Source organism: Aythya ferina (genome assembly GCF_964211825.1).
Source record: "Aythya ferina genome assembly, chromosome: 2".
In the NCBI taxonomy this organism is placed as follows: Eukaryota; Metazoa; Chordata; class Aves; order Anseriformes; family Anatidae; genus Aythya; species Aythya ferina.
In genome coordinates this window covers 52058579-52075010 of record NC_140297.1, presented here as the reverse complement: position 1 = coordinate 52075010, position 16432 = coordinate 52058579, and the positions used below count along the sequence as shown (strand labels likewise).

The window sequence follows — 16432 nt, the reverse complement described above, 5'->3', positions numbered from 1 at the left end:
CAAGGAGCCAGGCTCAAGGTTTGTTGGTTTGTTTTCATGTAGATGAGCTTAAAATAGAAAAAATGTTTCACTGAACTTCTGTATTCCCCACACTCACATCCACCACTCTCTCTCCCACTAGCGTTTCAGAAAACTGCACAACTTCAAAGGTTAAGATGTTTTCTTTAGAAAACAAAGCAAAACAGCCCAATGCTGTATAATTTGGTTGACAAGAACTTGTGTACCTTCAGGCTTTGTTTTGTTTTGTTTTGTTTTTCCCCTAAGATAGTCACTGGAAACTATTTTCATTTTAAATTCAAGTTTCTAAGCTTTTATTTCCATAGCAATTCATGTAGCCAGTTAGGAGAGCTGACTGCTGAGTACTAGAGAGAAGAGCACACTGTAAGAGTATAAAGTCACATGGTAAACTGAAATAGCAGTGTTTTATAGCCCAGGTAGCCTCTTAAATGCACAGCATATATTTCAAAGCTGCTTTTGCTTGCACCAGTATGCTTGTTCATTGGAAAGTTGCTGGCTATTAGCATTAGCTGTGCCCCATGCCACAGGATTGACAGCAACAGCAGCAATACCTGGTAACTATCCATATCACCACCATCCTCCTCCTCCTTCTGGTAGGAGAAAATACATTTTGTAAAACACAAAAGAACATGCATTTTTTCAACAGAAAAATCAAAGAATTACCCCAAACCACAAGTACAAAAGCATCTTGCCACAAACAAATTTGTATAATGTTAAAATTACAACATTCAAATAACCAAAGCCTTATTAATAGGTAGGATCAGATCTTTCTTCAGACTACAGCATCTCAGCCACGATTTTAGCGGTTACATTTAGTAAAAAAAAAAGAGTTCGTAGACTACAGTGCCAGAAAAAGGGCTTAGCAAGCGTATCATCAATATTTTCACTTTATAGTTTCATCTGTACTCACGGCCAGAATTACTTGTGGTTCTGAACGTCTAAAGGTGCCTTTCTTCCCTGGGTGACCTGTTCCACTTGTTCTTTGCTATCACTGTTAAAAGGATCCTTAATTTCTTATACAAATTTATCTAGTAGCAGCAAGAAGCCATTTATACTTCTTAAGACCTTTTTCTGCTAGCTTTAACAGCCCTTTTGCATTCAGTAAATCAGTGATCAAGTAAACTGTTTGAAAAGATAACTAGTATCTCACTAAGACATTTTCCTATCTCTTTTTTTTTCCTCATTCTTTTCGCCTTAATTTTCACTGTCCCACAAGGGACAGAAACTAACCAAACTAGTAACCCCGTATTAATTTCACCTCTACACACAAAAAGTAAAAACAACTTCCATATACCTGCTGTCTTGCATATACCTAAATATTACACTTGGTTCTTTATCAGTTATACATTAACTTACAAGCATGAAAAAAAAGCAGATATAGCACCCTATGATCAAATATATGTATTAGACTCAAACAAATATAAAATAACAAAATTAACCTATCATGTACCAGTGTGTGAGCTAAGGTCCCTTTTGGAACTCTGTTGGGCAGGGTTCTAGAGCAGCAAAGCAAAATCAACAAAATAAATCGGTGCATGATAAAGTAACTGTCTTACCTGGTAGCTGTCCAAGCCCCTTTGCAATTTGGTTGATCTGGCAGTCACTCCACCTATGGAGACTGAAAGAATTGCTTCTACCATGAGAGGCAATGTTCCCGAATGTTGTACAGGTTTCACTGTCACCTGAACTCTGCGAGAATGACCCTGAGCAGGAAGGCAGCCAAGAGAGAAAGAAAGGCAGAGAGGGAGAGAAAAACAAACAGAGAGAAACTAAGAATAACATTAAGAATCAATGTATGTATGAATAAGACAACACGAAAAGACATACCTGCCTAAGCTGGAAAATCCCCCCTGTGTTTACATCTTTTGCCTGATGGAGTTCAACTGCAGTATACTCTCCCATCTCATTCAATTCTTGTATGGAAATCCACATTTCTATTCTTCGTGTTACTTCATTCCACCTAAAAAGGTATACCAACAAAACTTAATGCTTGCCTCACCGAAGTATGATTTGTGAGCCACAGGTATTAGAAAGCCTTTGGAAAGCTGACAGAAGCATTTTATTTATACCTGTCTCTCAGTGTCCTTGTTTTAGCATGAAGAGAATCAACTTCCCAAACAGAGGTGCCATTGCCTGTACATCTGTGACCCCACACCTCGATAGCAAGAGCTCCTTCTGAAATGAACTCCAAAAACTCCTCTGTGACATTCACCACATAGTCCTGGAAATGAGACAAACTTATGATATCTAATCGGATGAAATAACTGCATCTCCTCAATTGGTTTGTAAGGACACACCAAACAATTACTTACTTGCATGGCTCAACCATACAGTTTGGATGATAAAACTTGACTCTGGTTTCACAACTCTTTTGACAAATCATCTCAGCAACTACTGCTTCTGCATCCTGTGTATCACGCTTGAAAATTTCCACTGAAACCACCTCACAGCTCCATTACCATTTTTAAAGACAGTTAGCTTACCCAACAGGTATATAACAAGATGTCATTCTATAAACTATAGTTTCCCCTGTGCATATTAAAGATGACTTACAAGACCACAAATGACAAGAATGTTTTCCTTTTGCTACATTTTGAAGAGGTGGTGAAGTGAAATATTATAGCATTTAAACTATTGTCAAAAGTCATTATTTATATGACTTGATTCCCTCCTTCTTCCCCCAGGGAAAACAAGGCTTAAATTCTGAACAACTTAGCTCAAACATACCATCCTCCTGATAATACTATTTCATGCAAAAAATAATTACCTGACAGTGAGAGAAAGTCACTGTATAATGAGCATCCTTGCTCTGAGGTGAAGGCACATCTGGATCTACCACTGGTGCTGCTACTGTTGACACGCATTGGTCCCAGAATGTGTATTGACAGAAGACAAAGTTGGAGAGATTGGGTGGCAGTCCAGTTGCTTCTTTTATTTTTACCTGAGGAGATAAGACAGATGTTCTCATGGTAATTTCCTCTACTGTAAACTGTTTAAAATGAAGCATTTCAACCAAAATTATCAACACCTAAGAATTTTTAACAGATAACTCCAATTGCTTTCTAAAGATGTTCAAACTTGGGAAATCTGTATTTTGCATATACAAAAATGCAGATGCAAGAAAAACTGTTACAGGCATCTAACTAGCCCACCCACACACGTTTTCTTTGAGGTTGATACACTTGAGTAAAACACTTCTTAATCACAGAAAAAATGAAATCCAGACACTAACCATAGATACTACATTAGATAATCAAACAAATCACAGGAAGTGGATATCTGGAAAAACTGTTTCCCCTTCTGTGTCTGCCAAGAAAGCCAGTTCTTGTAATGTCAGTATTTGTGAAGTAGACCTGTGCTTACCAGAAACTAATGCTACTTAATTCAGTCGCAGGCAACCACAGCCAGTTAGACTGACATACACTGAACTGGAACCAAGAGTAGTCTCCCTCTCCTCCTTTTCTCTTTAGAAAATTTAAAGCAAGCAATAGCTGACATAGCTGAGTACTTTACATCAGACCAACTACATAGTTACAAAGGTCTGAAACTGTTAAATCCATCATGTGTTCTCACTTACCCTGCAGGAGAGCTTTTTTGCTCTGTGAATAACTTCTCCATTGTTATCCATGACTTCCAGACTCCCACTCTCACTGGAGTTCTCAGATGAGTCATCTCCTTCTACTACACGTTCTGGGACAGACCCAGTGACTCGCATTACTTCAACATGCAACCGTCCTGCAACCTAAGGCAAGATAAACACTCAGAACCTACGCAGAAAGGATTTAAAGACATTAAGACAGGAGATATCTAACTCCAGGAGGTGCACAGAAACTGGCAGCTAGCACTGAGCATTAGAACTGAACAGCTCACAACCATCAAAGGAAAAGTAAGAATGACAAAAAAGATGAGAAAGGAACATAAAGGAACTGTTTGCATGCAGAACTACTGAGCTTTTTAATTCATATGCTACAGAAAAGGCACACAGCATCATGACTGTGCATCAAAACTTCAATATGCTGTTTTTTTGCTCAGCTACCAATATTGATACTATGAATTTTATTCTGCCGTTTTAGTAGATGGGCAACTTTAAACACTTAAACAGAAAACATATATCAATTTGCAAAGCAGTTATTCACTGGGAAACAAGTCAATAAGCCTCATTTGCTCATTAAAATATGGTGCATATTACTAAGTCGCCCTGCAAAAAAACATGCTACCAATGAATGAATGAACGTATGGATGCACAGGTATGGATGCACAGCCCCGCTATACATTAGGGCACTATTTCACATTACCTCCCCCTGCTGGCTGATGATGGGCACAGCATACTGCAGCTTAACATCATAGAAAAGGCACTCCAAAAACACATTTGCCACGCCAATTAAATTGTGATTCTCTTGTGCTTCATAAAAAGGATCACCTCTTTTGCCAATGAGCTTCCTTACCTGTTTTAAAGAGCACAAAAGTTATTTCAAAAACTGCAAGCATGAAAATAAAAATTAAATAACCAAGACAAGAGCACGTCACAAAACCTAAGGGACTACCATTCTTTTCTTTTCCTTCCTGTTAACACAAGCAGAAAGGGACTGGGAGCTATCAGAAATCTGTAATGAAATCTTTGAGATGAGACATTATGCAATCTTTTCTTTACTACAGTAAATAGTAATATGGCCCACATTTTTTAGTGATGTCAAGGTGAACCAGACTTTACCATTGGCAAGTACAACAGACATTGCTTTCAAGAAGTTTCGCCTTACTTTTCTGCTCTGTTTACTCTTTTTAAATGAAAGGATAAATCATCTCGGCCATTTGCCGAGGCGATCGGCTCCGGGGCAGACGCGTTCTGCAGCGGAGCGGGGGATCGGGCCAGGCAGGGCTAATTTTTGTCCGGCATCGAGCCTACTAGAGGGAGCCGCCAGGACCCGGCAGCCCTCGTGAGGGAGGCTGACGAGGCGAAGGCGGAGCCAGCAGCGTCAGCGGCGGGCTATTTAAATCGGGACCCACCGCCATTTCACTGCCAACATCGAGCGACCAGGAGCGCGGCGACCAGGGCGGGCAAACAGGGCGTGGCGCGTCAGAGGGAGTGGCGCGGCAGTTAGCGCGGCAGTTCGCGCAGGCAGGGCGCGCAGGAAGGGCAGAGCGCTCCCCCTACACACAAACAACACCTCGTTAACAACAGCCGTAACTAGGCGATAATGGTGGCCACCAGGCACGGCGCGCTCTCCAGAAAGTCGGTGCACGCGCAGACCGACTACCCGTTAAAAAATGCCGCAGTTCAGGTCACCGGATGCAAGGAGTGTCTGAGCCTCTTGCTGCCATCGGCGGGAGGCAGAGAAACTGCGTGCGTGAGGTGCGAGCAGGTGGATGACCTGGTCCGCATGGTGGCGGAGCTCAAGGAGGAGGTGGAGAGGTTGAGGGCCATCAGGGAGTGTGAGCGGGAGATAGACTTCTGGAGTAACTCCCTGCAGGGCCTCAAGGGGAGGTGCCGAGGTGAGACTCCCCAAATGGGGGCGGACCCCCTGCCCTGTCCCCGTCGGGCAGAGGGAGGGGATCTGGGAGCTGAGGAGGAATGGAAACAGGTCCCTGCTCGACATCGCAGGCGATGCTCTCCCCTTCCGGCCCCACCTTCCCAGGTGCCCTTACACAACAGGTTTGAGGCCCTAGAGATTGAGAGGTCGGTGTGTGAGGAAGAGGTAGCAAATGTTCCCAGGAGGATGCCTGGAGCGAGGAGGTCGACTCCGCGCCTCAGGACTGCCTCCACCAAAAAAGACAGGAGGGTTATTGTTGTTGGTGACTCGATTCTTAGGGGAACAGAGGGCCCTATTTGTCGGCCGGACCCTACCCGTAGGGAAGTCTGCTGTCTCCCTGGGGCCAGGGTCAGGGACGTTGCCAGGAAGCTTCCCAACCTGGTACGCCCCTCTGACTATTACCCCCTTTTGATAGTCCAGGCGGGCAGTGATAACATCGAAGAGAGAAGCCTCAAGGCTATCAAAAGGGACTTTAGGGGGCTGGGTCGGTTAGTGGATGGAGCGGGAGTGCAGGTGGTGTTTTCGTCCATCCCTATGGTGGCAGGGAGGAGTTCAGAGAGGACACGGAAAGCCCACCTGTTAAACACGTGGCTCCGGGGCTGGTGCCAACGCAGAAATCTTGGGTTTTTTGATCATGGGGCACTTTACTCAGCACCTGGCCTGATGGCCGCAGACGGGTCCCTATCTTTTAGGGGAAAAAGGATCCTGGGCCAGGAACTGGCAGGGCTCATTGAGAGGGCTTTAAACTAGGTAGGAAGGGGGATGGGGCTGAGGCTAGGATTGTTGGGGCTGTGCCAGGGGGAACAACGGCAAGGCCGGAGGATAAGGCAATGGCCCAGCTGAAGTGCATCTACACCAATGCACGCAGCATGGGTAACAAACAGGAGGAGCTGGAAGCCATCGTGCGGCAGGCAGGCTACGACTTGGTTGCCATCACGGAGACGTGGTGGGACCAGTCTCATGACTGGAGTGCTGCAATGCCTGGCTATAAGCTCTATAGAAGGGACAGGCAGCATAGAAGGGGTGGTGGTGTGGCTCTCTATATTAGAGAGTCTTTCGAGGCTGTAGAACTCGAGGTTGGGAATGACAAGGTCGAGTCCCTTTGGGTTAGGATCGGCAGGGACAACAAGGCTAGTGTCCTGGTCGGGGTCTGCTATAGACCGCCGAACCAGGATGAGGAGACGGATGAGGAATTCTACAGGCAGCTGACAGAGGTTGCAAAATCATCAGCTCTTGTACTCGTGGGGGACTTCAACTTCCCTGACATATCCTGGAAGCACAACACAGCCCTGAGAAAGCAGTCTAGGAGGTTTCTGGAGAGCGTGGAAGATAGCTTCCTGACACAGCTGGTTAGTGAGCCTACCAGGGGAGGTGCCCCGCTAGACCTTCTCTTCACAAACAGAGAAGGACTGGTGGAGGACGTGATCGTCGGGAGCTGTCTAGGGCAGAGTGACCACGCAATGGTGGAGTTCACTATTCTTGGCGAGGTCAGGAAGGGGACCAGTAAAACCGCTGTATTGGACTTTCGGAGGGCTGACTTTGAGCTGCTCAGGACATTGGTTGGTGGAGTCCCTTGGGAGGCGGTTCTGAAGGGCAGAGGGGTCCAGGAAGGCTGGGCGCTCTTCAAGAGGGAAGTCTTAATGGCGCAGGAACGGTCTGTTCCCACGTGCCCAAAGACGAGCTGGCGGGGAAGAAGACCGGCCTGGCTCAACAGAGAATTGTGGCTTGATCTTAGGAGGAAAAAGAGGGTTTATAAGCTTTGGAAAAGTGGGCAGGCCACTAAGGAGGACTTTAAAGAAGTAGCGAGGCTGTGCAGGGACAAAATTAGGAAGGCCAAAGCTCATCTGGAGCTCAATCTGGCTACTGCCGTTAAAGATAACAAAAAACGTTTCTATAAATACATCAACACAAAAAGGAGGACTAAAGAGAATCTCCATCCTTTACTGGATGCGGGGGGAAACTTAGTTACAAGAGATGAGGAAAAGGCGGAGGTGCTCAATGCCTTCTTTGCCTCAGTCTTTAGCGGCAATACCGGATGTTCTCTGGATACCCAGTACCCTGAGCTGGTGGAAGGGGATGGGGAGCAGGATGTGGCCCTCATTATCCATGAAGAACTGGTTGGTGACCTACTACGGCACTTAGATGTGCACAAGTCGATGGGGCCAGATGGGATCCACCCAAGGGTACTGAGGGAACTGGCAGAGGAGCTGGCCAAGCCACTGTCCATCATTTATCAACAGTCCTGGCTATCGGGGGAGGTCCCAATCGACTGGCGGCTAGCAAACGTGACGCCCATCTACAAGAAGGGCCGGAGGGCAGACCCAGGAAACTACAGGCCTGTCAGTTTGACCTCAGTGCCAGGAAAGCTCATGGAGCAGATCCTCCTGAGAGTCATCATGCAGCACTTGCAGGGGAAGCAGGCGATCAGGCCCAGTCAGCATGGCTTTATGAAAGGCAGGTCATGCCTGATGAACCTGATCTCCTTCTATGACAGAGTGACGCGCTGGGTGGATGAGGGAAAGGCTGTGGATGTGGTCTACCTTGACTTCAGCAAGGCTTTTGACACCGTCTCCCACAGCATTCTCCTCAAGAAACTGGCTGCTCTTGGCTTGGACTGGCGCACGCTTCGTTGGGTTAGAAACTGGCTGGATAGCCGGGCCCAAAGAGTCGTGGTGAATGGAGCCAAGTCCAGTTGGAGGCCAGTCACTAGTGGCGTCCCCCAGGGCTCGGTGCTGGGGCCGGTCCTCTTTAATATCTTCATCGATGATCTGGACGAGGGCATCGAGTGCACCCTCAGTAAGTTCGCAGATGACACCAAGTTAGGTGCGTGTGTCGATCTGCTTGAGGGTAGGAAAGCTCTGCAGGAGGATCTGGATAGGCTGGACCGATGGGCTGAGGTCAACTGCATGAAGTTTAACAAGGCCAAGTGCCGGGTCCTGCACCTGGGGCGCAATAACCCCAAGCAGAGCTACAGGCTGGGAGAGGAATGGTTGGAAAGCTGCCAGGCAGAGAAGGACCTGGGAGTGATGGTGGACAGTCGGCTGAATATGAGCCAGCAGTGTGCTCAGGTGGCCAAGAAGGCCAACGGCATCCTGGCTTGTATTAGGAACAGCGTGACCAGCAGGGCTAGGGAGGTGATCGTCCCCCTGTACTCAGCTCTGGTGAGGCCGCACCTCGAGTACTGTGTTCAGTTTTGGGCCCCTCGCTACAAGAAGGACATCGAGGTGCTTGAGCGGGTGCAGAGAAGGGCGACGAAGCTGGTGAGGGGCCTGGAGAACAAGTCCTACGAGGAGCGGCTGAGGGAGCTGGGATTGTTCAGCCTGGAGAAGAGGAGGCTCAGGGGTGACCTTATTGCTCTTTACAGATACCTTAAAGGAGGCTGTAGAGAGGTGGGGGTTGGCCTGTTCTCCCACGTGCCTGGTGACAGGACGAGGGGGAATGGGCTTAAGTTGAGCCAGGGGAGTTTTAGGTTAGATGTTAGGAAGAACTTCTTTACAGAAAGGGTTGTGAGGCATTGGAACAGGCTGCCCAGGGAAGTGGTGGAGTCACCATCCCTGGAAGTCTTCAAAAGACGCTTAGATGTACAGCTTAGGGATATGGTTTAGTGGAGGGCTGTTAGCGTTAGGTTGGAGGTTGGACTCGATGACCTTGAGGTCTCTTCCAACCTAGAAAATTCTGTGATTCTGTGATTCTGTGATCTCCAGGATGAATAGGCTGCTGCTAGGACAAAATGGAAAGTGCAGGATGACTCCTGCTTAATCCTACAAGTGTTCCCAAGAATCCTCAAGAGCTGAGAACACGTCTGCAGCATCTTCTACAAGTACCACATAACAAAGCCACAAAGAATTCGCACAGATTCTGGGCATGATAGGCACACCTCAGTGGACGTTAGCTCTTTCCCTTCTCCTCTTTTGTCTTCAACACATGTATTTGACCCATGTGTTTCTATGTAGTACACAAAACACATGCATTATGCCCAACCTATGCTATGGAAAGAATAATTCTGCCTCGGGAAGACATGTTAATGTATTGAAAGGGTGTGTTATCAGTTCTTACTAAAGTCAGCAGCAAAATCGTTTCCTTCAATGGGCACTGATGAAGTGCCTGACCTCCCCTGCGTTACAATTTTAGAAATTCGCAGTGCTTTGTCCAAGGGCACAAAAGCATGACAGTTGTTCAAACATATTTGAGAATGATTCTTGATACAATTAATTCAGATGCTCCATGTCAGCCATAAGACAGTAAGGTATACTTCTTGTGTACGTCTACCTTGATACTTGAGGACATCTTCCGGAACACCAAATCTCACATCTGTCTCTTGCCAGGAAACAAAGAAGCTTTTGACAAGTCTTGCACTCATTTCTAAAGGCTGACCTGTTATTTAAATTCTCATGACATTCCATCAGGTTTTGACAGAGATACTGATGCAGACTAAATATTGATTTATTCACTGCCTTAAGGTAGGGGGATATACAAATGAGATTACAGAATATTTCACATTTTAAAATAAGTTCTGCCCCAGTCATGTGTTCTGCACCTTAAGTATATCTAAGCAGCATAAGCACTCTCTAGTCATCCTTTGATACAAACCACATTTTAATCATTCTTTCTAATGCTGTTTGCTGTTTCAATTCAGACTAATGCCTGTCTGCATGGCAGCTGTATTATGGCAGGTAAACATATGCTCTTACTGGTGTCATGAGTCATTAACACAATTACATCTAAGAATACAACTTAGGATAAGATATAGCTGTGTTTTACTCTGCATGGGCATTTTGTTCATAGCTGTTTCATTTTTTTTTTTTAACCATAGTGCTGTATCCTTCAACATACGAAGTCATTGCACTTTATCTGTACAACATACTAAAAGGGAAAGAAAAACTCAGTCTGTGATCCCCTTCAGAAAAAGAATAAATTAATACCTCAGGAATTTTCTCCTTCCATTCTTGATAGAGGTCTCTCATGTCAATCAATTTGTTCTCTAGTTTCTCAATAGTCCACACTTGAGTAGCTTTTCCTTTTCTTCTCACTTGAATAGCAGGCTCGCTCACTATTGCGCCCCTCTAAACCAGAGGAAAAAATAATCACTGCAGGAAAGGTGCTTGCATGTAAGTAGTTTAACCTCTCACTCAAATTGTGCTCTTAAAAAGGAATGAAATAAAGAGCATACAGCTTCCTTCTGTGTGCCAGCCATACTGCTTTTGTCCTCAAACAGAACATACCCCATACATCTCTGAAGATCCAGACCTCTTTATTCTTCTCAGACAACTTTCATTCACACAGGATCATTAACAACGCTCTCAATCAAATCTCTTATGACAGGTGTATCATTTTAAGTGCTATTTACAGCAACACTACAACTGGAAAATCCTCAAGAAAAATCATAAGAATATTTAACAGAAACCGGTAATTTTTGCACACATAACTAAAATGCAGCATTCTGCTTAGGTTTTACAGCAACAGAACACAAATGTCTGCTCACAAACCGCATGCACATCCTTATTACTACACACTTGAAAGAACAGTAGGAGCCATGCTTAATGCTACAATCCCACTTTTATCTTATTCACTTTCAACACAATTAAAATCACACAGCATTCATGTTTTGCCTACATATAATCCAACAAAAATAATCTTTTATGGACTTAATTACATCTACACAGTTTGAATTAGGCATAAAACTATTTCATTTCCCAGCTCTATTTGTTATTACCTTTTTGTTGGCACTGAGGTTTTCAGCAGGGATTTGTAGTGTTACTTGATAATCTGTTAGCTTACTCATTTCTTCTGCTAAGAAGTTTGCTTCTCTCACCAGCGTATTTGCTTTCACTATCTGCTCTCGAAGTTTAGCCAGGCTCTGTCGAAACAATTCATCCCTGTGGTGCAGTAGGTAACATGAAAAATACACAGAAACCTATTTCTATTATTGGAAAGCTGCAAATAGAGGTGCTAACAAAGACTTTTCTGAAGCAAGTGCAAGGAGAAACACTATATGGCACTATGTCAGCAAACACAAAACAGTGTGGGACAGTTTTATTGGGGAAGAACAGTGATCACATATTAAGCAAATATATTATGTATATGCCCAAATAATTAAGTAATGCCCAAATAAAAGGGCACAGCACTATGACAGCTGTTAGAGTGGTAATTTGTTAAAAGCCCAAGGGATATTCTTAACTTTCAAGAAATGAAATAATTGCAGCTGTCTTTGCCTTTAATCTGTAGTTGTGTTCCACAGAAACTACCAGTCCCAACATGTGATTTGTCTTGATAAAAACTGCTTTTCCTCGGGTGGTGATGTTGGAACCTGCAATCACTGCCAGCCACAGCTTTACGTTGCAGCCAGGGCTCTGCGGTGCTATGGACCCCCAGAACTCCCCGCATATACTTAAGCCATCTCAAGCGTGAATATTAAAAGACACGTTGAGTCCTATTTAGCAGAAGCACCTCTTACTTAATAGATGAATGAGCACTGGGTAAAGCTCCTGCACTCTGTACAGTTAACAGTCTCTGGACAAGTTCCAGAAAGGTTTCTGAGGCCTGTCTGAGCAAATCTCTTCTAACCTCAAACCCGGCAAACCTGCTACGACACATCCTGTACCTCCACCTGCAATACCGTGATCCATTCTCACCTGGGGATCTCTTCTTTATTTTGCCTTTTAAAGTATCATGGTCATCATTTGAGCAAATGGGAAGTCCCCCTTTCTGCCCTTCCTGTTTCTGCCCACCTACTATGCCCCATTATCTCCTGCATAAAACTCCTGATCGAATTTCAGATTTTCCAGTGACCAGCACTCCCTTGTAGGAATTTTCATCTTTTTTAGGAAAGTCCTACTAAAACCTAGTGCGTGTTGTGCACATCTACTTCTCATTCCCATGAAATACACTACATCACAGGCAATAAATTAACTCACGGGCCTTGCTGTGAATACAGGCAAAATTTGCCTATTTGCTTTTGCTCAGATAAGCTCGGATCTTTCATGCATCTTTATTGTACAACCCACAAATTGCTGTTAACATGCCTTTTAATCCCCAGTAGAATTCTTCCTGAGTGGTTATCTTTTTTCAAAATACCTCAAAGGAACAGCCTGGGTAATTCAAAGTGCCCTCTGATTCTTCCCTGACACTGCATCAAGGTGGCAAACAACTAGCAGCCTTAGCGGGCAGCTCTGCATTTTAGTGCCTTAAACATGCAAAAACGTGCACCTTCATCTCCCTCCCCTATCTGGCCTAAGTTTGTAATAGTGGTGGGTTCCCCAGACAGCTCTAATTCTGGATTCACCCAGAAAATGAAGACAGTTGGGAATTACTCACTGAACAGTGCTTAATGCTGAAAGTACGCTGCACCTGCAAGCACTGCGAGGCAGCTGCCTGGCTTGAGAAACAGAAGCAAGCTTTGATCTCTAAGTGCTTTAAGAGGCACGGGATTCAACTCCAGCCAGTCCCTTCCTTGAGTCAGGAAACCTGCATCTGGCTGCTTTGGTTTGGGGATGCTCCCACACCAATCTCTTCTTCGCTAGATCCTTGAGGAAGGGATGGTTTAAGACTATAAGGAAGACTGAGGAGTGGCAATGGTAGCTCAACCCATTACTATACTGGGTAGTTCCCACTATCTTACACGTATTGCAGTTGTCTTTTTCTACAGCTGTGGCAGCATCCTTCCAGAAACATAGCCAAAAATGACATTTTTCACACTGGACTTCTTAATTTTTTACTACATATAACCCGTATGGCAAACTCCATCAGGGTGTTAGCCAAAGCAAATATCCACCAACCGTGAAATGCTGAAACAACTGCTAGCGACCCTTTCAGTCTGACACTCAGGAAGTGTCTCTGGGATTCCCAGCGCCAGACAGAGAATGCTGACTCCAAATGAACTAAAGCTCTGCTCCAGTTCACCCCAGCCCCCACTCCAAGAGATAAATTCATTCAAAGTTCAATGGATTTACTTCATGTCAACGGGCTTTAACTCTGCATCAGGTATCATCCGTCCTTCCGCAGTCAGCACAGAGCTAGAATCAACAAACCCTGTAATGTGTTCTAGCTGATCGGACAGATACAGCCATGTGCTTAAATCTGATGCTTATCAAATTCCTTCCACTGGCTGACCCGATAGAGCTCGGCTCCATTAGCAATGGCAACAGAACAGCAGCTAAAACTGCACTCATCAAACCCTGTACAACCCAGAGACCTGTCTCTTTCATGTGTTCTTCACATTGTGTTTTCCCTTGTTTTCTGTACTTCTTGCCCTCTGGCCAGTGGGCTGGCGAAAACCCTCTCAGAACTTTGTGCCACGCTTTTACAGAAGAAATCCCTCAAATATTTTTTTATTTAGCAAGACTCAAAACTTTTTGCTTTTTTTCCAAAGCCCCCAAAAAACATCTAAAAAAAAAAAAAACAACACAGAAGTTATACCTAAGAGATATATAAAGCATTCACCCATGAAGTCCAGAGCCAGAATGCTTGTCAAAGCACGGCTCCTTATAAAATGCTTCTAACAACTACTGAGGAGAGAAGGCTGGTAGAGCCCTTAGCCTTGATACCTCTCCAGATTCTCATTTTTATGTCATTCCATAGTCACAGTATGTGTATGCAGTTAATTTTAAGACAATCAGTTGCAATTTATTCTTGTCAGCTCTCAGTGACAGGCAAGAAGGTGCTTTTTTTTTGTCTTTTTTTTTTTTTTATTTTTACCGCTGCTTCTTCCTTTCTGTTGCATCTTTTATAGGCATTTTATAGGTATCTTTAACCCATAAGCCCAGTTTTCATCTCTGCTACTGAAATGGGTCATCAGTGATTTCTTGATGGCCTTGCTGTGCTCAGAGCAGTACTGAGCAGCAGTGATTCTGAGCGGCGTGTTTTTTGCTTCACATTCCTTCTGAACCACTAAAGCAGCCTGCAAATCACAACCATGACTCTGCAATGCTTTACATTCAGTTCACAATACAATGATTCTGTTTTTAGCTCTTACGGGGGCAAACAATCATTTTAATTAAAGTTGAAACACAGCAATGCTTCTCTCCCTATGCTTGCCATGGAAAACATTCTAGTTGTCATTGCTGAGTGTGTGAACAGATTGCTTTTTTTTTTTTCCATGCCAAACTTGGCAGAAATTACAAAACAAAAGCTCACATAATAACTAAACCAAGATCTGTTCTGTTCTATTTTTAACATTCTGAATGTGAAAGCTGCAATGCAATCTTGGCTTCCTTTATTTAGTTAGACTTGTCTTGTGCATGGATTAATTTATTTCTGGTGGAGGATAAAGCAAAAGTAATTAAAATAGGAAGGAGCATTCAAACTCTCTGCATATAGAAAAAATGTGGAGTGAACAATGGAGCTTCTGTTTTAAAAGAAGACAGATTTAAAAGATGCTTACAAGAAGCCCACTAGTACATGTAGTCATTCTTCCCACTGAACAAACCCATGGACAGAATACTCATTTGTACACTGAAGACCTGTCAGCAAAAAAAATGATCTTGCTAGCTGACCCTAGAACTTCTCTCCAGGGAACTGATGGCTTTCTCTCTCCAGTGATACCAAGTGCAAGCTTCTCTCTTTGTCAAGATGCAAACACAAACTTGCTGCTCGAGCTCTGCTCACAACTTCCTGGTCTGCTTTTTAAACTTTCCCTGCAAATCACGTCATGATCTTTCACCAGGGCTTTGTTCAGGTGCAATGCTATTCCCTTCCAAAGAGGCTCCTGACTTTTCACCTCACTGCAAGCTTTTTCTTCCTAAACAGCTCAAACATACTCTGTTTGACTGTTCTCAAACATAAAGTAATCCTCTTGTACAAAACTTAAGAATTACCATTTTAAAAATATTTTTTCTTATTTTAGATTGCAAAATACTGTGCTCTCCTTGTATACTCTTGCATTGGGTTTACATGGAAAAGTTTTGGTAGCAGGGCAACTGCATGGGTGGCCTCTGTGAGCAGATCCCAAAAACGTGAGCAGATCCCAAAAGCTTCCCCTTGTCAGATCAGAGCCAGCTAAATAAAATCCTAACATCTTGGTGGAGGCAAATCTTGTACTGCAATTTAATTCTACAAAATTAGACAACATCATTTCTTTCTGACAAACTGTTCAAGCCTCATATTTCCCTTAGAGTTCACCCTCTGTAGTTCTTATTAATTCTTTTGTTTTAACTCCAGCATTCTCACCTCTCTTCTGTCCAGAGATTTAGTTTCTGCTGTGCAGTCTGAGCAGTGTAGGACAGTCTTTCAGTACTATGCTGATGTTGCCTTTCTGGAGAGAGCTGCTGGCGTAGCTGCTCTAACTCACGTTCATACATCAGCCGCTGCTCTTCAAGAGCACTTCGCTTCTCTTCCAAGTACTGTTTCTCCAAGATCTGGACCACGTTTTGTACAGGGTCTAAGAAAAAAAACAAGGGGGAAAAATGTGAGAAAATGTGAGATAATGTCGCCTTTTTTATTTATATGGCAACAGCAGTCAAGATCTCCCAGAATCTTTGCAAACACAGGATGTCTGTTGCCCCAAAAAAACAAAATCCAAAATAATAAATAAATACTGAATTAAATAAATAAATCCAAGCGAGAAACAATTTTGGCATGCAACTAAGCTAGAACAATGGTTCTGACCCTCTTCTACTGCATACTTCAGTACTGGGAATTTATAATATGCTCCACAATCCCAGTAGGAAAAAAGAATAAATCGAAAAGGGAACAAATCAGTAAGAAAATAAGGAAACAATGCAAAATACGAAGAGAAGATGATGTTAACCAGAGAAGGAAATGATTTCAGGAAGTAAAAAGCAATTTACTTTCTCCATTTTGGCAGAGAAAGAGACATGTTGAATTGCTGCAGATGTAAGCTGAGACAAATTGTCTAACTGATCATGTATCGCACTGCGCCAATGAACTTC

General features: G+C 43.9%; 1 protein-coding gene across 8 annotated transcripts in view; it reads right to left on the bottom strand.

Annotated features, from left to right (window-relative positions):
- The window catches only part of KIF13A (kinesin family member 13A), a 118734-nt gene that overhangs the window by 18248 nt on the left and 84054 nt on the right, over positions 1-16432 (bottom strand). For 6 of the 8 annotated variants that reach the window (XM_084507461.1, XM_084507460.1, XM_084507462.1 and 3 more), the window contains 10 exons: positions 15711-15921; positions 11260-11422; positions 10469-10609; positions 4314-4463; positions 3596-3760; positions 2786-2959; positions 2088-2239; positions 1846-1978; positions 1575-1721; positions 570-608 (listed from right to left, as the gene is read on the bottom strand). In XM_084507461.1, the coding sequence (XP_084363587.1) occupies positions 570-608; positions 1575-1721; positions 1846-1978; positions 2088-2239; positions 2786-2959; positions 3596-3760; positions 4314-4463; positions 10469-10609; positions 11260-11422; positions 15711-15921 (1475 nt within the window). The remainder of the gene's footprint in view (positions 1-569; positions 609-1574; positions 1722-1845; positions 1979-2087; positions 2240-2785; positions 2960-3595; positions 3761-4313; positions 4464-10468; positions 10610-11259; positions 11423-15710; positions 15922-16432) is intronic. The other 2 variants (XM_084507457.1, XM_084507459.1) reach the window with 1 other exon arrangement.